The sequence below is a fragment of the Vipera ursinii genome (assembly GCF_947247035.1).
Source record: "Vipera ursinii genome assembly, chromosome: 1".
In the NCBI taxonomy this organism is placed as follows: domain Eukaryota; kingdom Metazoa; phylum Chordata; class Lepidosauria; order Squamata; family Viperidae; genus Vipera; species Vipera ursinii.
Genome location: NC_139512.1, coordinates 129272242 through 129296770, shown reverse-complemented (window position 1 = coordinate 129296770; position 24529 = coordinate 129272242). Strand labels below are relative to the sequence as shown.

The 24529-nt window shown below is 37.5% G+C and overlaps 1 protein-coding gene across 3 annotated transcripts in view; it reads right to left on the bottom strand.

Annotated features, from left to right (window-relative positions):
- The window catches only part of PDIA5 (protein disulfide isomerase family A member 5), a 255436-nt gene that overhangs the window by 36458 nt on the left and 194449 nt on the right, over positions 1-24529 (bottom strand). The window contains exons 12-15 of one of the 3 annotated variants that reach the window (XM_083349868.1): positions 14590-14660; positions 12824-12987; positions 10439-10569; positions 9334-9852 (exon numbers count right to left, since the gene is read on the bottom strand). In XM_083349868.1, coding sequence (XP_083205994.1) covers positions 9791-9852; positions 10439-10569; positions 12824-12987; positions 14590-14660 — 428 coding nt within the window. In that variant the 3' untranslated portion in view covers positions 9334-9790. Of the gene's footprint in view, positions 1-9333; positions 9853-10438; positions 10570-12823; positions 12988-14589; positions 14661-24529 lie in introns of those variants that run through there. The other 2 variants (XM_083349867.1, XM_083349866.1) reach the window with 2 other exon arrangements.

Sequence of the window (24529 nt, the reverse complement as noted above, 5' to 3'; positions counted from 1 at the left end):
GATTACTGCCTTGTCGTGGCAAAGGGGCTTGCATAATTCAATGAAACTATGAGCTATGCCATGAAGGGACACCCAAGACGGACAGGTCATAGCAGAGAGTTCTGACAAAATGTTATCCACTGGAAAAGGAAATGGCAACCCACTCCAGTATCTTTGCCATGAAAACCCTATGGACAGTACCAAAAGGCAAAACGATATGATGCTGGAAGATGAGCCCCTCAGGTCGGAAGGCGTCCAATATGCTACTGGGGAAGAGCAGAGGGCTAGTACTAGTAGCGCCAGAAAGAATGAAGCGACTGGGCCAAAGCCGAAAGGACGCTCAGCTGTGAATGTATCTGGTGGTGAAAGGAAAGTCCGATGCTGTAAAGATTTTTTCTCCATAGGAACCTGGAATGTAAGATCCATGAATCAAGGAAAGCTGGACGTGATCAAACAAGAGATGACAAGACTGAACATCGACATCTTAGGAATCAGTGAACTAAAATGGACAGGAATGGGTGAATTTAATTCAGATGACCATCAGGTATACTACTGCAGGCAAGAATCCCTCAGACGAAATGGAGTAGCCTTCATAGTCAATAAAAGAGTAAGAAAAGCAATACTGGGATACAATCCCCAAAATGACAGAATGATCTCAGTTCGAATCCAAGGCAAACCATTCAATATCACAGTAGTCCAAGTCTATGCCCCAACCACCAGTGCTGAAGAGGATGAAATTGACTGGTTGTATGAAGCCCTACAGCACCTTATAGAACTAACACCAAAAAATGATGTCCTTATCATCATGGGGGATTGGAATGCTAAAGTAGGAAGCCAAAAGATAACCGGAATAACAGGCTGACAGAATTTTGTTAAAAGAATATGTTGGTCATAGCAAACACTCTTTTTCAACAACTCAAGAGACGGCTCTACACATGGACATCACCAGACATCACAACACAGAAATCAGACTGACTATGTGCTCTGCAGCCAAAGATGGAGAAGCTCTATACAGTCAGTAAAAAACAAGACCAGGAGCTGACTGTGGCTCAGACCACGAGCTTTTTGTTTGAAAATTTAGGGTTAAATTGAAGAAAGTAGGGAAAAGCACTAGGCCAGTCAGGTATGAACTAAATCATATCCCTAATGAATATACAGTAGAGGTGACAAATAGATTTAAGGAATTAGATCTGATAGACAGAGTGCCTGAAGAACTATGGACAGAGGTTTGCAAGAGATAGCAACTAAAACCATCCCAAAGAAAAAGAAATGCAAGAAAGCAAAATGGCTGTCTGAGGAAGCTTTGCAAATAGCTGAGGAAAGGAGGGAAGAGAAAGGCAAGGCAGAAAAAGAAAGATGCACCCAACTGAATGCAGAATTCCAGAGAATAGCTAGAAGAGATCAGAATGCCTTCTTAAATGAACAGTGCAAAGAAATAGAAGAAAACAATAGAATAGGGAGGACCAGAGATCTCTTCAAGAAAATTGGAGAGATGAAGGGAACGTTTCATGCAAAAATGGGCATGACAAAGGACCAAAATGGCAGGGACCTAACAGAGGCAGAAGAGATTAAGAAGAGGTGGCAAAATTACACAGAAGAACTATACAAGAATGAGCTTAATGTACCTGATAACCACAATGAGGTAGTCACTGACCTCGAGCCAGACATCCTAGAATGTGAAGTGAAGTGGGCCTTAGAAAAGCTGAGCAACAACAAAGCTAGTGGAGGTGACAGTATTCCAGCTAAGCTATTTAAAATCTTAAAAGACAATGCAGTAAAAGTGCTACACTCAATTTGCCAGCAAATTTGGAAAACTCAACAGTGGCCACAGGATTGGAAAAGATCAGTTTACATTCCAATTCCAAAAAAGGCAGTGCCAAAAATGTTCAAATCGCACCACTGCACGCATTTCACATGCTAGTAAAGTTATGCTTAAAATCCTGCAAGTTAGACTCCAGCATTATGTGGATTGAGAACTACCAAAGTACAGGCAGGATTTCGAAGAGGCAGAGGAACTAGAGATCAAATTGCCAACATACGCTGGATCATGGAGAAAGCTAGGGAGTTCCAGAAAAACATCTACTTTTGCTTCATTGACAATGCTAAAGCATTTGATTGTGTGAATCACAACAAACTGTGGCAAGTTTTTAAAGAGATGGGAGTACCAGACCACCTTATTTGTCTCTTGAGAAACCTATATGTGGGTCAAGAAGCAACAGTGAGAACTGGACCTGGAACCACTGATTGGTTCAAAATTGGGAAAGGAGTCCGGCAAGGCTGTATACTGTCGCCCTGCCTATTTAACATATGCAGAGCACATCATGAGAAAGGCCGGGCTAGGTGAATCAAAAGTTGGAATTAAGATTGCTGGGAGAAATATCAACAACCTAAGATTTGCAGATGATACCAATCTAATGGCAAAAAGTGAAGTGGAACTAAGGAGCCTCTTGTTGCAGGTGAAGGAAGAAAGTGCAAAAGTTGGCTTGAAACTTAACATTAAGAAAACCAAGATCATGGCATCTGGCCCTCTCAATTCCTGGCAAATAGATGGGGAAGAAATGGAGATAGTGACAGATTTTATTTTCCTGGGCTCCAAGATCACCGCAGAAGGGGACTGCAGCCAAGAAATTAGAAGATGCTTGTTCCTGGGGAGGAAAGCCATGGCAAATCTAGACAGCACACTAAAAAGCAGAAACATCACCCTGCCAACAAACGTGCGTATAGTCAAGGCTATGGTCTTCCCAGTTGCAATGTATGGCTGTGAAAGTTGGACCATAAGAAAGGCTGAGTTCCAAAGAATTGAGGCCTTTGAACTATGGTGTTGGAGAAGACTCCTGCGAGTCCCTTGGACTGCAAGGCATTGAAACCGGTCAGTCCTAGAGGAGATCAACCCTGACTGTTCTTTAGAAGGCCAGATCCTGAAGTTGAAACTTAAATACTTTGGCCATCTAATGAGAAGGAGGGACTCACTGGAGAAGAGCCTAATTCTGGGAAAGATTGAGGGAAATAGAAGTAGGGGACAACAGACAATGAGGTGGCTGGATGGAGTCACTGAAGCAGTAGGTGTGAGCTTAAATGGACTCCAGAAGATGGTAGTGGACAGGAAAGCCTGGAGGAACGTTGTCCATGAGGTCGCGATGGGTCGGACATGACTTTGCAACTAACAACCACAAAAGATATTCTCCTAAGAAAGCCAAAACCTCTCTTTTACTTTCTTAAATATTCAGGTTTGAGGTTTATTATTATTTTGGATTGATCAAGAGCACTGTAATTGTTCACAAATAACATTAATCCTCAAAAATACAACTTGTCTAATAATTGGGCACACAGTTTATGCACCACTGGAATATTTAAAATGCAAAGCAATATAAGCTACTGCTCTCTAGAACAAAAAAGCAAAAGTATCACACTTAAATATTATTTTTCATTATTTATTATAATACACTTGAATTTTAAAAAATCAGTATGTTCTTCATTTTCAGTTCATTGATTCTTTGATTAATGGTGTAAAGAGTAAGGAAGATGACCTTGATGGAAAAATAGAGACACTGTTGCCAAGGCAACAAGGACTAAAGCATTTTTTAAGTTCAGAACATTCAGATAATGCTTGGAAGATTCTTACATAACCTTTCATGGATTGACAGTCCATCAAATATTTTGCCATCTTTTCATGGAAGACTTTGACTAATGCTTTGCTGAACTCAAGATACAGCATGCTGTGGCATTCCTATAGTAGTCCACCTGGTCTTTTTATCAAAAAGAATCAGGTTTGTTTGGCATGACTTATTTTTCATAAATCCATACTTGATTTCAATATGCATATAATTGTTTTTTCTAAGACCTTGTGAACCAGTAGCCTAATAATCTGTTTTTGATTTTGTCTGGCATCAACATGAAGTAAAGACCAATTTTCTTGGTAAAACAGCTGATTAGAATTCATTAGAAGACTTAACATTGTTTAGCATGGATTAAAACAAGACAAAGAACTAAGATTTCTTATTATGAAGGAATGTCTGCATTATACCAACTAACTACCTTATTTAGCAGTACTATAGGTAATTTTCCCTGTCTCTTATTTCTCCTTTTACAATTTGAAATCCCTTTTCTTCCCTCCCCTGATTGTTTATAAAATACTTCTTTCTCAAAGTAATCAACAGAACTACATGGCAAGATTAAGAGAAGTATTCATTCCTCTATATTCTGTTGGCTAGACCACATAAAAATATTGTTTACACTTCTGTATTTTAGGAAGAACATTGACAAATTGATCCATGCCTAGAGGACAGCAACAGAGATTATAGGATACCTGGAGGAAAAAAAGTTATGGATATGATTAGCCTAGTATATAGAAAACCATGAGAAACATATTAGTTATCTTTTATTATCTAAAGAGCTCTTAAACAGAAGATAGGGTAGACTTGTTTAGTGTTATTCCAGATTGCATGACAAAAAACCCACAATGGATTTAAATTGGTGTGAAAGAGATGTCAAAGGAACATCAGGATGAAATTCATAATTATAATAGGTTTCAACAATGTAAAAAATGCCTTTGGAATTGGTAAATTCACCTTCGCTTCAAGAGCCTTGGTGGAGCAGTGGGCTAACGCCTCCTTAAGTAACACCAGCTGCCTGCAATTAGTGCAGGTTCGCATCCCACCAGGTTCAAGGTTGACTCAGCCTGCCATCCTTCCGAGGTAGGTAAAATGAGGACCCAGATTGTTGGGGGCAATAAGCTGACTTTGTAATAATGCCGCTTGGGGTTTGTGTGAAAGCCCTAATAAGCAGGCATATACATAGAATGAAGGCTACTGCTAAGCTTGTAAGCCGCCCTGAGTCTTCGGAGAAGGGCAGGATATAAATGTAATTAAAATAAAAATAAATAAATAAGTTTTGAAACAGTGGCTGGATGGTAATATGTCAGAGATGGGTAAGTAGTACTGAACCAGGAAGGATTAGTTAATCAAGTTTAATGATTAATCAATTGATTGTATCAAGGCACAGCACAATGCCAACTGACAAAAGAATAAAACAGGTATGAATATACCAAAGTACAGAACAAGATGCATTCAGATAAATGAATTATCTTTACATGTGACACCAATTAGTTGTATATACACGCTCTAAACCAAACTACTTTTACTATAAACTTGAAAGTTCTGCTGGCTACATATTAATACCCTGAAGGTAGGGAAATCTGTTGTTAAAGTCCCAATAGGTCATTTTGTCAAGTAAAGAGTTTAAATATTGGGTTTTGGTTGAGGCATAAAATTGACAGACATACATACAAGGTCTTCTGTATCTGGAGCTTCACATATATACTTTCTCTCATTGTATGTTCCATACCTTGCAATGGAGTCCAGCAACTCAAATCTTACTCTATTAAGGGCTATTCTTTGATACTGCACCAAGCTCATCATCAGGTACTTTTTATATTTGGAATAAAATTTTGTTTCTGGCCAACCCTTTTAAAGAATATACTGTATATAACAAGCATATTGATTAAAGACAAATTAATCAATGGTGACAATAGGTGACAGCACCTAGCTGACCACACTGATCTCAAAGAACTAAATTTATTTATTTATTTATTTATTTTATTTTATTTATTTTATTTATATACTGCCCTTTTCCCGAAGGACTCAGGGCGGTGAACAGGGCAATACATGTTAAAAGACAAAATAAAAAAATGGCTTTAGACCTGCTTGGGGGACCAACAGGAAGTCCCAGGATTGGAACTTGGAAAAATAAATGAGAGGTCATTACCTTCAGATAATAATAATAATAATAATAATAATAATAATAATAATAATAATAATAATAATAATAATAATACAAAGTATAAAGAAATAAAAAGACTGTGGCAAAGGCAAGCAAGGGTAGTACCAATAGTAATAGGCACCTTTGATGCAATCCCAAAACAACTGGAGCACCAGTTGAACACCATTGGCATTGACAAATTCGCCATTAGTCAATTGCAAAAGGCAGCCTTACTAGGAACTGCTTCTATCCTGTGACGATATCTGTAATACCATCGAACATCCACATCTGCCTATCCCAGGTCCTTGGTAAGGACTCGACAGGTAGACAAAAATGCCAAATCCAGTCTGAACATCTGGGTGACTGTGCAATGATTAATAATGATGATGATGATGATGATGTTGGAAGGGACCTTGGAGGTTATCTAGCCCAACCCCCTGCTCAGGCACGAAACCTATACCAGTGATGGCGAACCTTTTAGAGACCGAGTGCCCAAACAGCAACCCAAAACCCACTTATTTATCGCAAAGTGCCAGGGCCGCATCAGCATTGTGGTGCCCTCAGGGGGATGGCAGGGAGGCACCTCTGAGTGCCGCCTCTGGCACACAAAAACTGGGGGCGCAAAAACGGGGCATCATGCTGCAAGGTGCAAAAACGGCTGCCGCTGCACCACAGGGTGCAGATACGAGGCGCTGCACCATGCAAGAACGGGGCAGGGCTAGTTTCACGCAGGCACTGGCCCCACCCCATTTGCAGCACGTGCGTGCGTGCTTACACACATGCATACATGTAAAATGCTTCCCCTCTCTTTTTTTCCAGTCCGCCAATCGACAATGGTTGGTGACCTCTGCTCTACCACCTCTACTCGAGCTTGCTAGTCAGCTGCTTTGCCTCCTTTGTGCTGGGCAGGGCTCCTGCTCTGGGTGGCGGTGGCAGCCTGATGGACCTGCTGCTGTCAGCAGTGGTGTGCGTGCCAACAGAGAGGGCTCTGAGTGCTGCCTCTGGCACGCGTGCCATAGGTTCACCACCACTGACCTATACCATTTCAGACAAATGGCTATCCAGTCTCTTCTTAAAAACCTCCAGCGTTGGAGCATTCACAGCTTCTGGAGGCAGGTTGTTCCACTAATTATTCTAACTGTCAGGAAATTTCTCCTTAGTTCTAGGTTGCTTCTCTCTTTGGTTAGTTTCCATCTGTTGCTTCTTGTCCTGCCTTCAGGTGCTTTGGAGAATAGCTTGACTGCCTCTTCTTTGTGGCAGCCCCTGAGATATTGGAACACTGCTATTATATCACCCTTCGTCCTTCTTTTCATTAAACTACACATACCCAATTCCAGCAACCGTTCCTTATATGTTTTAGCCTCCAGTCCCCTGATCATCTTTTTCTTCTCTGTACTCTACTTTCTAGAGTCTTAACACCTTTTTTACACTGTGGCGACCAAAACTGGATGCAGTATTCCGAGTAATGCCTTATCAAGGCATTATAAAGTGTAATTAACACTTCACGTGATCTTGATTCTATACCTCTGTTAAGGCAGCCTAGCACTGTGTTTGCTTTTTTGGCAGCTGCAGCACACTACTGGCTCATATTTAAGTGATTGTCCATGAGGACTCCAAGATCCCTCTCACAGTTGCTACAATTGAGCAAGGTACCACCTATACTATTTTGAAGTCTTGCTCTTCAGACTTCATATCTTTATTAGTATTAATTCCTATACTATAATGATTCACATCTAGTTATTTGAAAGAAAGGGATATGATACAGTGATTAAGAGTGTTGTGTAGAAAAAGGAAGAGAGAGAGGAAGACACAAGAACTAACCCACAGTATGAATAGGCTGGTATAGTAGTTCATATCAAGGAGCTATTTTTAAATATCCACAGAATGCAATGAGAGCACAAGATTCTAATATAGCCACCTTGGTGTAACTTATCTGATCTCCTACTCTCTCAAAACCAAAACAGACTCACCATCTCTAATCTCAGGAGTAAAATTCACCATGCAATCTAAGAATATGGCCAGCTGATAAGAATACTGTATACCAATCAACATTAGAAGGACAGAAACTCTCAAGCTATTGAAGCAAGGTTAGGGGAGAAAATGAATCAGTTAAAATCCTGACCTCTATGCAGCAACATTTGTTTGCAAAGTCTCAGAGAAGAAGTTTGCAGGGACTACTTCTGCAATCTGAAAAGTGAAAGAAAACTATTTATGAAATAGTTTCCTACAGGTTTTCTGGGTTCCCAGTAGTGATGTATGAAGATGTAGCAGATAATGTAATATCTGCAAAGATGCTTTGCTTAAACCAAATGCAATCTTTAAAAAAGTACTTTAAAAAGTACTGAGTTGAACTGAATTGTTCCAATTTACAAACAAACCTAATCACGTAAGATGTTTCTAGCTCTCTGATGAACACAGTAAGAAAGTTTCAGCTAACAAGCTTCATTAATGTTGGACGTGGTTCAGAGTTGAGAAAGAAAATTATTTAAACCAAAATACCATGGCAATGTTAGCGGTTCTTCTGTATTAAAGCAAAGCAAGTTAATAATAAATGGTAGGAATAAACACTCCAAGAAATCCCTTGATTGAACAAATGATAAATAAAATCGTATTTTAACAGAAGGCACATTATTAGTACACAAGGAGAGCAATTTCAATGCACAGTTATTTGTACCTCTGTTTTTCTTTATAATTATCTCACTGCAAGCTGAGATGTGATTCCCTACAGTGTTTGATTAAGAAAAAAGCTACTGAATATGAGTGCATTCAGCACACATGTACACACTCACCTAAAATAAAACCGAAGAAACAGTGCCTTTTGAGTGCAAGAAATTATTAAACTTGTTTAAATATTTTGTGGCTGTAATTAAAAGTATAGATGTTACTAAATGTGATTCAGAAGTCAGCTAATAACAACTCCTTTTTGGTAGTAATTGTAACCTATCCTTATTATAGGGTAAGACTATTAATACCCATTTTTCTTAAAACAGTCCAACTATAATTAAGGAGATGCATAGCCCTAATAGGCTTATTTCGGATATACCAGAGCAAAAACCATAAATTGAGTCTGTGGAGTACCCAATCTAACCTTTATAAACTAATGAAATGATAGAAGTTAAACAAGTTTTATTTACCTTTTACTAGAGTGAGGATTAAGCTATCCATTATTTCAAGGAGGCAGCATTATACACCACAAGAGTACAGAAGTTAAGTGGACGTCTCTATCAAAACCATTGTTGCACCTATTCTAAAATACCCCCAGAAGTCCTATTCTTGAAATATGAATCCTTTCTTATTGTAGAGAACAAACATTTAGTCTTCAGCTTATATCCAAAATACAGTAAATACCTTCATTAGCTACCAGTCATATTCCTGCTGCTATCTATCAGCTTAGCTGGGTGAGGTGATCTGAAGTGGTCTTGGAATTAAGCAGCAGGCCTTTAGACAGCCATTCTGGGGAGTCATTCCAGTCATCCGGTTGCTGCTTGTGGGAGACAGTCTAAGCAGGATGAGGATTGTGGCTTATTGCTCCTATTGTTTTTATTATTGCTGGTGCTGATAAGCAATCCCCACATTCCATTTTAGTTTAATTGTCTTTTGTTTTCTTCTTTTTTTAATTTCAGTATACTCATATTGTTTAATTTACTGCTTCTTGATCTCTGAGATCATCTTCAGGACATCCTGCAGAACCCACCATGTGATAACCTGTGGGGGGAGGGAGATATCTATACTACTTTGGTTAACTGGTTAGTATTAATATTGACAAAAGCCACAGTGCTGACTGCTTTCAGCCGCATGGTTGAGATTGGGTTCAAGTGCTTTTTGTTGCGAATAATGCAGTGAAAAGCATCCTTGCTCCAAAGTCATGACGTTGCTCCTTTTGCCCCTTTGCTGCCGCTGTTGTGATTCAGTGTCAGCCTGTGCTCCCAGCAGCTGAATTCGATGAATCTGAGGAGGGGGAAGAGGGGTTTGGAGAGCCTTTGGTGTCAGAGGGAGGCTATGATGCACTGCAGGACTCTCAGCCTGGCCCCTCCAGTCATGTTCCTCATGAGGCTCAGCTGTGTGAGTATGAGATGTCGGATTGAGAAGAGTCACAGCTGAATCTGTTCTGAGACGCTAGAAGCAGAAGGCAATCCAGCAGAGCAGAGCAGAGCAGAGAAAATCAATGAGGCAGCTCAGTGAGAGGTGGAGAAGGCAGTGAGAAGCCACGCCTTGGGACTGATAATAAAAGGGGAAGGTGTGGGCGGGGCTGGTTGCTGAAGGCAACCCTTTGGAGACATTCTAAGGGAATCCTGGTCTGTTCTTGATACTTCTGTTTAACTCTTGTTTGTTTACTCTTGTTTGATATTTTGATTCATTTATTGAAGGAAATATTCTTTTGCTTTTTTGTTTGAACTGTAAATAAATTTGGGTTGGGTTTTTCCAGCCTATTGACTGTAAAAAGGAAAAAAGGGTTGTCCCTGACACACAAACAGGGCCGGTCGTAGGCTGGAACAGAACAGCCGCATTGTCAGAAAGTAAAAGAGTAACCCAAGATATTCTAATGAAAGAGATGCGCTCTGCCACCCAGCTGTGGTTCCAACTGAACAAAATAAATAAACCATGCTTAGGTAATTCAAAAATACTAGAAAAATAATTTCTCTTTCTGCTGATATACAGCATAGATGAACGTTCAATATTTTATACTACAACATCCACTTACATGGAGCATAAAACATTACGAGAGTGTGCTTTTTTTTCTTCAAAAATTCTCGGAAGTCTTCACCTGCAAGATGGATAACGCTTGTTTGCTTTTCTTCCCAAGTTGGTTCAGGTGGAGGAGGTGCCTGAGGACTGAAGAGAGAAAAAAGAACACATTGCAACATTTATATAAGCAGGGGCCTACAGTATGTATTTGTTCCAAACGTGCATCCATAATATATTTTAATTATATATTGTATTTCAGGGTGCACAATTAGTTCAGATATCAAGGCAAAATAGGAATTATTACCCGGAGACAAGATTGTACATTTCCTATTCCTCCATAATGGGCATAAGAGCCTGGAAGTTGTTTTTTTTTAACTGACCACAGTTAATCTAACAAATCAAACTCAACCATAAGCATGTCTTGTGGGAACAAGCCTTGAGTTAAGGCTTTTGGGTTAGGGTCATTTCAAGTAACTCAAAAATAGGGCTAATTGTACTCTTTTGGGTACCAATCCATCAAAATGAGAATTGTTAAGGCTAGCTCTCATTATGAAGAGCTCTGCTTTATCTTGATATTCTAACTGTAGTGGAACTACAATGTTAGGCTGGCAGATAATTAATGTTACCAATTATTTAAAATATTAATTCAATGTATCAATGGCAATAGAAATAACTCTTCTGCTGCAATTGTGACGCTGATATGCAAACTATTAAATATATTGTGCAAGATTGCCCACAACATGCATTCTCTGGTTCCCTAGAAAATCTGCAGGAAGCAATGCCAGAGCTGATCACTGCCTGGATAGCTGAATTGGACAACCAGTTACGACGGCACTGCCATACCTTTATAAAAGTTTTACTTATAATTACGTGGACTGTGTATATATGTTTACTTGTGTTCTGTCATGGTGTCATCATACACCAAATAGTAATAAGTGGAACTGCAGTGCCTAAAAAGCTATTTCAAAAGCAAACATTAACCTAGTTAAGTTATGATAATGCTGTTACTTTATGAAAGTGAAAAACAGGATGTTCACTGAAAAAAAGATTTAGTCTTTTCTTTTATTATTCCAATACCTCCTTCTGTTGGCTTCTATCTTTGTTACATTAGGAGATACAGTGAGTTTATATAAGCAGGTTGAGATACGGATGTAATTTGAATAGTGTTAATAGTCCAAAATAACAAATTTTCCATCCCATTCACAGCTCAGTCCTGGGAGCAATCCAACAACAGCTCTTCGATTACTTGTTCTATGCCAAACAGGCTTCCCATGGAAACCTAGCTGAACTAATACATGCAAGGTATTAGCATGGACGTTTTATGCTCTAAATTCTTGCATAAAGCTAGTATGATGCCAAATTAATTAAACTGGATTTCAAGAGGTACAACTAGTAAAACAGCCAAATGCTATTAATTAAAACTTTTTTGAGATTAAGAATTAATAACTTCTTCCAAAATGGCACTTGTATATTCTTGTGCGTAAGTGACCCAGTTGTATATCATACAGAATTTTAATTCACAAATTTACCATTTTCTTAAAAGGGTACCATTTGTTCCTGGTTGATTAACAACTTTAATTATGAATATTCAGCTAGAATGCGACTATGGTACTGTACCTAATACCAACAAGAATGCTACTATAAATACCATATTCTTGAATTGCACCTTTCTACATACATTGAGACTCAGCTCACAATATTTGTCTACAATTCCCCAAATTAGGAGCTTGGGATAAAGATTTTTTTAACCTAACTCAAAACAAAATATTTGATAGCTCATTAATCCAATCTAGAGGTATGTGGCTTTTATGAATAAAGACACTGGTGGTCAACTTTTTTGAAATGATAAACACATCTTCCTTGGAGATATGGCCATTCACAAATCAGGTATCTTGCTGTTCTGAGTAACAACACAACAGACCTCTTGATGCCAGATGTTGGTAGTATCACCTAGTAAGAGTACTACTCATGGATACACGGTAGTTTTCATGTTTCCTGGTCAATAGTTTCAGTTCCCCTTCCTGGCAAATCTCTCATCCTTGACAAAGTGCATTTTTAATATATGTCTATTTGGGAACATATGCAGATGAAACGATTTGCTTCACACATGAATTTTGCAGGTCAGTCTGGAGCATCACATATGCATGTTGGAGCTGAATGGTCACTCCTTCCCTGCTTATTTGCACCATCCATAGTTTACATCCAAATCATCACCAGATCAATACTATAGTCTGAAGTGAGAATTGATTTCAAGTTTCAGAGCAAATACTCTGTGATCTGTGCAAATTACGGGAACTAGACTGGAAGAACAAGCAAGCCTATGCTATGTTTCCAGCCTTCCAAAATAGTAACCAGGAACAGCTTGATTATTTCCAAATATTTCATTGTTGAGATCACTTACTTTAGCACCCATTCCACAATTTTACTCTTTGTACGGAGGTGAGGCAAGATGTATTTCTCTTCTCCATCCTGAAAGAACTTGAGGGTTGGAAATCCTGATATGTGAAATTTTTCTGCCACAGCTTTGTTGACAGTTGCATCTACTGCTGCCAAAACACCTGGTTTCTGCAATATAAAACAATGCCTGTACCAGTATATCCTAAGTTGTGAACAATGCATATAAATGGAGACTCTGAATTTACAGTTATCTACAATTTACAAATCAGGGACGCGGTGGCTCAGTGGGTTAGGATGCTGAGCTTGTTGATCAGAAGGTCGGCAGTTTGGCGGGTCGAATCCCGAGTGCCGCATAACAGAGTGAGCGCCTGTTACTCGTCCCAGCTTCTGCCAACCTAGCAGTTCGAAAGCACGTAAAAATGCAAGTAGAAAAATAGGGACCACTACGGTGGGAAGGTAACAGCATTCCGTGCGCCTTTGGCATCTAGTCATGCCGGCCACATGACCACGGAGACGTCCTCGGACAAGTGCTGGCTCTTTGGCTTTGAAACGGAGATGAGCACCGGCCCCTAGAGTTGGAAACGACTAGCATGCATGTGCGGGGGGACCTTTACCTTTACCTTTACAATTTACAATCACTTTAGAAAGGCAATACAAATGTTGTGGAACCTTTCATCATCACCAACTCTGGAGAGTTTTACAAGTTTTGTTATGACAAACACATTATCCACTCAAGGATAATCCTTCTGAAAATGCCCAACCAATTAACCAAACATTTGTTTAATTACAGTATTTAATTTAATGCTGTAAAGGGAAGGGAAAAATAGTACCAAGAAATAAACATTAAGCTGGTGAATAGCTTCACAGCTAATAGTAGTGATCAACCCTGAAGAACCTCTATAATGATGGGTCCTTGGGCTTTGGTTAAAGTAATTTTACATACACGTTTACATAAATGCCATTTGAAGAGAAGATCTTTCCTGATGGTCTTTTCCAGAATTGCAAAATTTATCACAGATCTTATGAAACATTAAAATCAATTAATCAAGAGAAGTTTTAAAAATAATAAAATAATCCAATTTAACAGTAATAAAAATGTAGCTAAAATACAATAAACAGCACTCAGTAAGAAACAACGCATCATATATAATGTGGAATAAGTTCCATACACGCTTGGATTGACAAACGCAGAAGGGAGTTGTCTCAAATATTGAAATCCCAAATTCTATCCACTTTCTGTCTCAAGCCCTTGAACCATTAGAGAAAGAGAGGTTTAAGATAACACGAAAAAGGTATTAAGTGCCTAAGTGAAGATCTGTTCCTACTTAAGGCATGACTAATCAGTACAATTGATCTTCTAGGTACACTTACATTAAAATGAAAACTTAAATGCTTAAAGTTGGAAGGTTCTTATTAGCACACCTGTAATTGGCAAAAATCCAAGCCATTGTTTTCTTAATTTCTTTACATTAAACATGAAATTTTTAATTAATAGAGGAAACAAAGAAGTCTGGTACATTTGAGCTTTATCTTATTATGCACAACAGAAGGTTCAATGGCTGAATATAACATTTTTTTTCTGTTTGTGTTTAAACACACAATGTTCTTCCTAATAATTTTGGCATAACTCATGCATTACCAATGAGATTATACTTTGAAACTATCTTTTTTGCAAACCCTTGGGAAGATGAAATAATTGCAACAAGAACATTTTTATTATTTCAGTTACTTATTATGGATCATTTGAAAATGGAAAGGAAATTAGCTTACATCACTGTCTGCATGGAGTATCTCTGCGGCTTTCTCATATTCTGGCTTCATTTTCTTACAATGTCCACACCCTGACAAAAAAAAGTTTAGAAGGTTGTTTTGTTTTGTTTTTTAGCAAAAAGTATTGACCTGCTACATTTCACCAAAATCAGAGTTTCCACAGAAAGCTGCTTTAATCTATAGGGTTAAAAATTGCCAACATATTTGGGTCAGTTCCTGTATAAACATACTATTTAATGGATTTGTTTTATACAGTATGTCCTCTAAACTGAAACATTTAGATTAGTATTATGATGCCGCATAAAAGCTTTTCTATTTAACTGGAAAGCTTTTGCTTTGCTTAAAAATGAATTTTACCATGTTTCTCTGAGAACGGATATCTGACTAGCAGCACCATAATCCTCCAATTTGCAAGTATCTGAAAACTGTACTTCAAATAAAGGCAGACAATTAAATATAATGTTATTTATCTCTAGATAAGGCATTCTATTCATGATAGTTCATATCACTTGACGATAAGACAGTAAAAGCTAAAGCAGAAAGAAAGAACACCATTCTTAGGACAATCACTGAATTCATGGCTGTCAATGAAATTTGTGACAGGAGTTCCAGTTGAATCTATTAAACCAGCGGTCCCCAACCTTTCCGGCTTTGCTGGAGGGGTAGAGAGAAACCAGGCCACACAAGCAGCAGGTTGCCACACATTTGTGAGCACAGTTCAACTTGCACGAGGGATGGGCTAGTGCACACATGCAAGCACATGCAGCTCAACTACCTGTGGTTGAGCTGTGTATGCATGCATGTGAGTGCCAGCCCACCACTTGCATGAGTCAAGCTATGCACAATATGTGTGCGCTAGCCTGTCACTCTTGCAGCCCTGTTGCAAATAGGCCACGGCCCGGTAATGGGCCAAGGCCCAGGGGTTGGGAACTCCTGTATTAAACTGTACATTAAACTAGGTTTGAGAGTTAGAACCAAAAGACAGATGCTACAGCAGGCAGATACATCTTTACATTAGAGAGTTTATAGTATTCCTTTGAGACTCACTTGGATGCACATGAAATGGCTATATTTCAGCCCAGGGAACTGTATATCAATGCTGTGATTCAGTGAAAAGTAGGTGGTTGTTCGTTCTATTTAGTGCTCCTTGTTTTTTACATGCCTTTTGCTAGCTCCCATTATCTTCTTTGTCCTACAGGGTAAATTCACTAAACAAGAATCTCCTCTCACTTCACAGAGAAATGGTCCACAGCCTTTTGGTTCTGATAAATTCTACAGAGCATCTTTATACACATATTCCCCCACAAATGTATTTCAAGACCCTTGAGGAATACATGAAAAGAGAGTAGAAAGGAAACTGTATTATCCTAAGTCATTCTTCTCAGTTCACTGCACTAACATCAGAAGACTTTTTCTTGACCAGTTGGTCTGTCTGCCTGTTTTTCAATCAACTGCATTAGGGAAAGTGGTTGCTTTGTATATTACAGTAAGCAATATCTGTTTCTACGAAATTGTGAGCTGATCTCTGGTGTAGATAAATTGGGGGGAAATTGTGAGGAAGAGTTCTCCTACAACTCCACATTCACTATTTTTAAAGAAATTGTTTAATGTGATATTTGGTTTGAAAACAACATTTGAAATGGGCGATTATTTTGTAAATCGTTGCCAATGGATTCCAGAAAACATTGGTCCTGTTATTTTGTGAAATGAGGAAATGTCCCAAGCAGCTGATTTGATTATTCCCAAACACTTTCTCTAGCCATATGGAATAACTTGCCTCCCAATGTTGAATTGGCCTTCTCTCTGCTTTAATCTTCCAAAGGCAGGAAAGATACTGATTTATGCAAGGGACTGCTACACTGGGGCTGCTAACTCTCATGTCTTGTTTATACTTGTGTGAATGTTCCGTTTTACTGTAGAATTGTTGTTACTGATAGTTGATTTTGGAATTCACGTAACTATGAGCTGTCCAGGGCCCTTGACTGGGAAAACATACAAATTTCAGTAAATAAATAAATTGTGCTGAGCCCATCAGCTCCTTGAAATACAACTCAGATGAGGGCAGTGAAGCACATCAGAAGATGATTAGAAAACAGGTGGAGAAAAACTCCTCTTGAATCTGATTATATCTTAGCAATGATTTCTACAGTATATCAAGCTTATTCTATAGCAGTTATGGAAGTGAAGAAATATTTTTTATCCTACACCACTTCAGCCCCTTAGCTTCTTCCAATAGTTTTGCAAAGCAATATACTTTATTAAATAACTAAAAAAGAAATTTAAAACAGTCAACTGTAAAACTCTCCATATATCCTACTTCCTTTCTCCACACAATTGGGTAATTTCATCTTTTCCCCAGAATAATTTTTAAATACTTCAGTTTAATATCCTCTTCAAGAATATTTATATGTAAATATATTCAGTACTGTAATTCAAAGGTGAAATTGTATCATATTTGGCAATGTTTCTTCTGATAAAGCATCAGAGATAATAGGATATGATTCTTTTAAACTAGTGTTTTGGTTCTCTAAATTTTACTCCCCATTAGCTATTTTGGTCTTGATTATATGGAGGTATTGTCCTTCTTGGGAGAAATATCAACAACCTAAAATATGCAGATGATACCACACTAAGAGGAACTAAAGAGCCTCTTGTTGCAGGTGAAGGAAGAAAGTGCAAAAGTTGGCTTGAAACGTAACATTAAGAAAACCAAGATCATGGCATCTGGCCCTCTCAATTCCTGGCAAATAGACGGGGAAGAAATGGAGGTAGTGACAGATTTTATTTTCCTGGGCTCCAAGATCACCGCAGATGGAGACTGCAGCCAAGAAATTAAAAGACGCTCCTGGGGAGGAAAGCCATGGCAAATCTAGACAGCACACTAAAAAACAGACACATCACCCTGCCAACAAACGTGTGTATAGTCAAGGCTGTGGTCTTCCCAGTTGCAATGTATGGCAGTGAAAGTTGGACCATAAGAAAGGCTGAGCGCCAAAGAATTGAGGCCTTTGAGCTGGAGAAGACTTCTGTGAGTCCCTTGGACTGCAAGGCGATCAAACCATTCAGTCCTAGAGGAGATCAACCCTGACTGTTCTTTAGAAGGCCAGATCCTGAAGTTGAAACTTAAATACTTTGGCCATCTAATGAGAAGGAAGGACTCACTGGAGAAGAGCCTAATGCTGGGAAAGATCGAGGGCAAGAGAAGAAGGGGACTACAGAGAATGAGGTGGCTGGATGGAGTCACTGAAGCAGTAGGCGTGAGCTTAAATAGACTCCAGAAGATGGTAGAGGACAGGAAGGCTGAAGGAACGTTGTCCATGGGGTCATGATGGGTTGGACACGACTTCGCAACTAACAATTTGTCCTTCTTATTAGTCTCTCTTTCTGCTTTTCTATTTATTTGTTAGTTTTATTCCCTTTCTCTTTTTACCAGTGTTACCCAGAGTGTTTACACAGCTAATGCTGGACGTGATCCTGGGTCTCCCCAGTCACAATTCAACACCTTATCCACTATATCACTGCTCTCTTCAATGCATAGGAAAGTGCAGTTGTCTTTGACAGCACACATTTTCTAAAATACTGTGAAACACATATCTGAATTTAATGTAATCACACAGCCAAAGGAAAAATGCAATAAAAACTAGTCCTTTTACATTGGAACTGATTTCCATGCTCTCTGCAACAGATCTGTGCTTCTTTAGACTGCACTTGTAGAACTTATTTCTGAGTTTGTAATTGGAGAGTAAACAAGCATATTTCATTAAAGTTATGGAAGTGTTATATCAGTATTTTCAGCTCCATTTTTTTTCTTTCATGCCTAGTAACTGGAATTAAGTATATCTATCAAGATTTGAGAAAACTTGTTTCTTGAAGCTAATCTTTCAAGGAAGTCATTTTTCAAACCTTTACTCTTGATACACCTTGTGGATAAAAAAAAATCCTCATCTGTTTTTACTTGTAAGTATTGTTGGGGCTTTTTGAAAATGAGAATATATTCGCGTATGTCACCATCTTTCCTGGAACCATAAGCAGGCTATCACACAACAGAATGAAACAAGCATCTGTTTCATAATTTTAGGGAACACGTAGCCAGCCATTACTCTAGTGTTTGTACGTCAGAGAAGACAAAAGAACAAACCAAAGCAGAACAGATTGCACCATCAAGTACTCACCAGATTTATTTATTCATTTATTTATTGCATTTTCAGACTGCTTGCCTCTGTTTCAATTCTGGATGCCATACAATATGAAACAACAATAATAAAATAATGCAGAAACTATATGAAAGAAACAATTGGAAGTGGAGTATAATTACTACCAAAACAAACATCCTACATGGGGCCCACAAATGACACTTCTCCAAGTTGGGGGGGAGCCAGGTTATATTTACTTTTAATTAATTATCAAATTTAGACAAGTGATGATTCTGGGTAGTTTACAGATTTAAGGGCTCATTTAAATAGGGGTTAGTATGAGGGCCATATGATTCCCTTTTCCATAATTCTACTTACATCAATACATTTATCATTCTGCTTACAACCTATGGAAACGTGCACGTGCACGTGCGCACACACACACACACACACACACACACACACACATATACTTACTATTCTGGCTAGATATGATTAGTTTATGGAATATAAGAGGGTTTTTTTCTTTTTCAACTAAGAAGATATAAACAATATTGGTCTCCGTGATCAAATGTAATTAATGAATATGAACTAGACTATTTTCATTAAGTCTTTTCTTCCCATTGCAATAATGAACAGGGGGAAAAACAATTTTGATACAAAGCTGTTCCCTATTTGGATACCTTATGCATATTTCCTAGAATCTTTCATTCCTTTATTACTGCATATTAATTTAATTTCCAGAAAAACACCAATGCAAACCAATCCACCTTTCTTTGCTATTCTACTCCTATTAAATATGCTAGGAGAATTTAATAGTTAACTATAAAAGACAAAATCTCAGAGCTGTTTACATCCCTGCCAACTGCTGAATCATGACTCTCTAAACAGTTTTAGATGCCTTGCTGCTAAACTCCTCTTGGTTTTCAAAGAAAACTCTCCAACAGCATGTTAAGCCCAATGTGTTCCAATATGTTTGAATAACCAAAAAGGCTTACAAGCTTGATTGCGATTTTTTTCCCCTGTGAATGGTATGCATTTTTCAGAGAGATGTCCTTTTTGCATTGAAGTGAGTATTGACATAACTGGAAGCTTAATGACTGTGGTATTCACCACCAAAAAAGTCAGAATTTTGGGTCTGATTGGGTGAGTGCCTTGACTTATGACCGTCGTGAGTTTTGACAAAAACTCTTGGCTTCATTAGGAACATACGTTGAAGGCTACCTGTAGCAGCAACATGGGAATAACAAGAGGCTCAAAAGGGAACATGGAAATGGGCAGTGCTTTTTTTGTAAAAGAAAAAGGTGCCAGAACTCACAAGTGTCATACAACCCGCCTTGCCTACCCTACAAGGTTCCATCCAAAAAAGGTGCCAGAACACCGTTCTGAGCGTTCTATGAGAAAAAAAGCCCTGGAAATGGGGCTTCCACTGTGAGTCATGGTGGACTGAAGATGTCTCTGCAAATGAGCAGAGATGAAGACGATGGTGTAGAATGAAATACCAGCAAGCAGACTGGTCCTTTGAAGCTCTCTGGAGGAGAGAACCAGAGATCACCCAGGACTGCTCTGAATGGCAGCTCCTCATGAGGAGGAGACCATAAAACAGCAATCTCCCAAGGGTCTGAGCACCAGAAGCTGAAGCAGATGATATCTTTGCTTTCAGCAGCAGTGGAGCCATTAATAAGGACAACAAGCCAGCTGAACTCACTATCTTATCACATTTGAAAATAATTAATTTAACCGTTTTATGAGTATTAGAGATTTTCAAAATGGAGGGCTTAATTTGACAACTAGTGGGTTTTACTTTCTTTGGATTTAGGAAATTTAAACAGAGACCTAAATTTTAAAGTAATATACAATTGACAAAAAGCAAAAAAGTAGGGAGGAGGGATGATTTAGGAGAGTTTTAAACTGATTGGGAGAGCACAGAGATTTAGAATATTTGGGGGGTGGGGGTGGGGTTGCTGTAAGGTCTGTAAAGCAAGAATATTATTAAAATATACTTGTGAGAAATGACAGAAATGAAATTAAACCCATATTAGGAACTAAGTCTTAATGAAGTTGGTGGAAACTAAAGGACCAGGTAGAAAAGAGTTAAAATGGCTAAACTGGTTACAATCTTACCTTAAAGAATTTTTTGATAATTGGATTGAGATATTAATAGCAAAAATTTCAGAAAGAGTACAGATTTCAATGAACACATTTTGGAAGATGATGCAAAAAAAGTTAAAAACTTTTACCCTGACATAGACAACAAAACTGAGATTACCAAAACGGGAATACAAAAGATAAATCAAAGAAAGGATCTGGAAATGGAACAGTTGCAAAAAGAGGTCCTGGATGATGGCAGGTGAAAGCTCTGAAGACTCCTCTTGAAGCCCAAAGACTGATGAAAGATTAAAGCCTGATTTCATTAGAATGATTTAAAGATTAAGATTGTGAAGAACAAAAAGAAGGAATATATAGTTGAACTATTTAATCAGGGATAAGTTATTTCTAGCAACTCCTAATAAACTTTTTGTTGAACCAGGACTGAAAAGGTGATAATTTCTGGCTTGCATATAGATAAAAGTTAGGTAATGGGGAGTAGTTGAGTTGAGTTGAGTTGATCTTAGCTTTTACTGTGCTTAAACACTTCAACAAAATTATATTTTTGAAAAAGTAACATGGAAACCAGGGATAAACTGGGATAAAGGAAAAGGGAAGAAATGTAAGTACAGATGGCTCTAGAAGCTTGTTTATGACTGACATATTTAGATGGGGAATTGCTGACAAGATATGTGCTACTGTTAAAACTCAGCTCACTGCTGCTTAAATTGAGAAAAAAAGAAAAGTCAGTATTGTATAAATGAGGCATCAAAGAAAATGAATCAAAGAATCCTCTAGGATTCAATTGGATTGAGATGGATGGCTACAGAAAGTGAATAAATAAATTCAGCATTAAAGGTGTCTGCAGATAATACTGTTATTAAAACCTGAAACAATAACAATTATTTTTATATAAGGGTCCTGGATTAGATTAGTTTGGGCAAAAGACATGAGCATCTGATTAAATAGGATCCCTCACAATTCAAGCATTAGTTTATGTCCCTCTAACTCAGTAACATAGAACTTAGAAAAATACTTTGCCTATTCTTCTGTAAATTTTCTAAATAAAATTAAATTCTGAAAAACAAGTCTGATCACAGCAGCAAAATTTATGGGAGTGCATACATTAGGTTGTATGATTTATTGCTCTGGATGCATATAATTATTCTCTCGTTTGTAATATTGTTCTCATATTGCTTTCAGTGTGGCTTGTCACCCAGAGTTGCTGTGGTGTTGTGCAGCGTTATAAATTTGAGAAGTAAATAAAATAAAATACTTCAGAGGAAAAACATCATTTCAGTTAAATCACTGGTAGGAGAGAAGTCAGCAGGCTTAATCAGATTGTTCCTATTTTCTGAACATGGTTAAACTGGGAACAGGGACAGCTGTACAAAGCCCACAATGTACAATTTATAAGATTTGCAGCAAAGCCTGTGACAAATCAGTTAACTGCTGTACAAGTGCAGATCCTTGTAAAGGTATTATTGTTGACCGATACTTATTTTATAGCCTGTAGTAATAATCATCAATATATTCTTGTGACTCTATTTCACTGGGCTGTAGAAGACATTTAAGATATTATAATCTAATATTAGGAAAGTAAATAAAAATATTCAATATTAATTTTTTCTTGTATTACCATCCTAATCAATTTACCAAATTCCACAGATTACAAGACATTGATTTTCATTTATACATATATATATATATATATATATATATATATATATATATATATATATATATATATATACACACACACACACACACACACACACACACATACCTATATATATATACCTATATATACCTATATATACCTATATATACCTATATATACCTATATATACATATACATATACATATACATATACATATACATATACATATACATATATATATATATATATATATATATATATATACACGGATCCTTGGTTTTTCGGGTTTTTCCCCGCGTAGAACTAAAGGTGTAGGCGCAACGTTTCAACGGAATCCCATCCGTCATCATCAGGCTTTAGCTTCCTTCTTCTGGGATGTGTATATATATATATATATACACACACACACACACAGAGACATATATATATATATATATATATATATATATATATATATATATATATATATATATATATATATATATATATATATTACTATCTTTTGACTGGTGCTATTAGGAGTCATTTAATTGTAAGAACTCTGATCTGAACTTTTAAAATATAATCTTGTTTCTATTCTATGATAATTTTAGCACATTATCAATATGAGCAAGTGGAAATATGAATCTGCTATTTTAAAGCATTGTTCCCAAATAGCTACCAGTAGCATTTTCTTCCTAACTTTAATGTTTTCAATTTGGTCTCAAGATTGCAAATTGAAATAAAAATATTTCATTTCACACATCTCCCTTTTCCATTTGAGTTTATTTCCAAAAGTTTTACAAGGCTAATGGTTTTGCTGATGCATTCTTTTTTATGTCAAAAACACTTCTTAACGTTCTGGTCTTTTGCTATGCTCACCATACTCTATGAGTGGATCTGTTTAAAATATAATTTTGCTCTGTGATAATGAATAGCTGGGGGAAGGGGTCAATTTTTTTATACTTGCAAAAGATCATCTATCACAGCAAGTATGCTTTAACCTTCTATATTTCAGACATAATAATGCAATACGCTCCGCTGGGAAGAAAACAAAGTATTCTGAAACCACTAGAAACATTAAGAATTTGAATGAAGAAACCATTTACAAGTTAAGAAATAATGTGTTTTTCTTTCTATAAAGTTTTTTCAGAACCACTTTGAAATTATTTCAAGATAATGTGTACAGTTCTAAGAGCATCATTTTGCATACTGCATGATGTTATGGAATCTAACTTAAGCAATTCTGGCACAAGTCAGAGAAAAGAACCAGGGACTAATAATAAGGGACTACACAATACCGGATTTTTTTGAACAGGGAAGTAACTGCAGCCATATTTCAAATTAATTGGTATTATGCACTAGGCAACAGATGAAATTCATTTTTAAAAGGAAGGAACGTATAGTATTTTAATGACATAAAATAGTTTTATTGGAACATCAGTCATCAGAAACCCCAGAATAAAGGCAAGTCTCTTCTAGACTTGCAATGTATACAAGTTAGTTACACAAATGAGATCCTAGTTACAATTTCCAAAGTCAAGATTACATTTGTGATTAATTAATTATGCTCTCCTTCTTTTCTTTCCTTCTACAATAGTTGTCTTAGAGCATTGAGGACATTTTTTTCTAACTTGATGCCCTCCATGTTAATCTGCAACTCCTACAGAACCAAGTGATTCAACTGACTGAAACGCAGCACATCTGGAAAGTACTACATTGGATAAGGCTTTTTCATAATAGTCCACACTGGGAAGAACCCCTTATGGTAAATGAGATTAAAGACCTTGCTGCATTAATATGTAAGTGAATAACTGTTATTTAAACAAACGTTTCCCAGAGTATGTCTAAAGGAAAGAGAACATTCACCTCCTTAGCTGATCCAGATAATTAAGGAATGAATTTTACAATTTCTTGAATGTCAAGAATAGGAGAAGGATGTTATGGAATGTGTAGAAGGCAAGGTGAAGAAATCTTACCATCACTAGCAGGAGGGAAGCCCCTATCTCCCTAATTTTCCCCCAGAGAGAAAATGAAAAATTCTTCTTAAATATTTGTGACTAGCAGTTTATTCCCAAT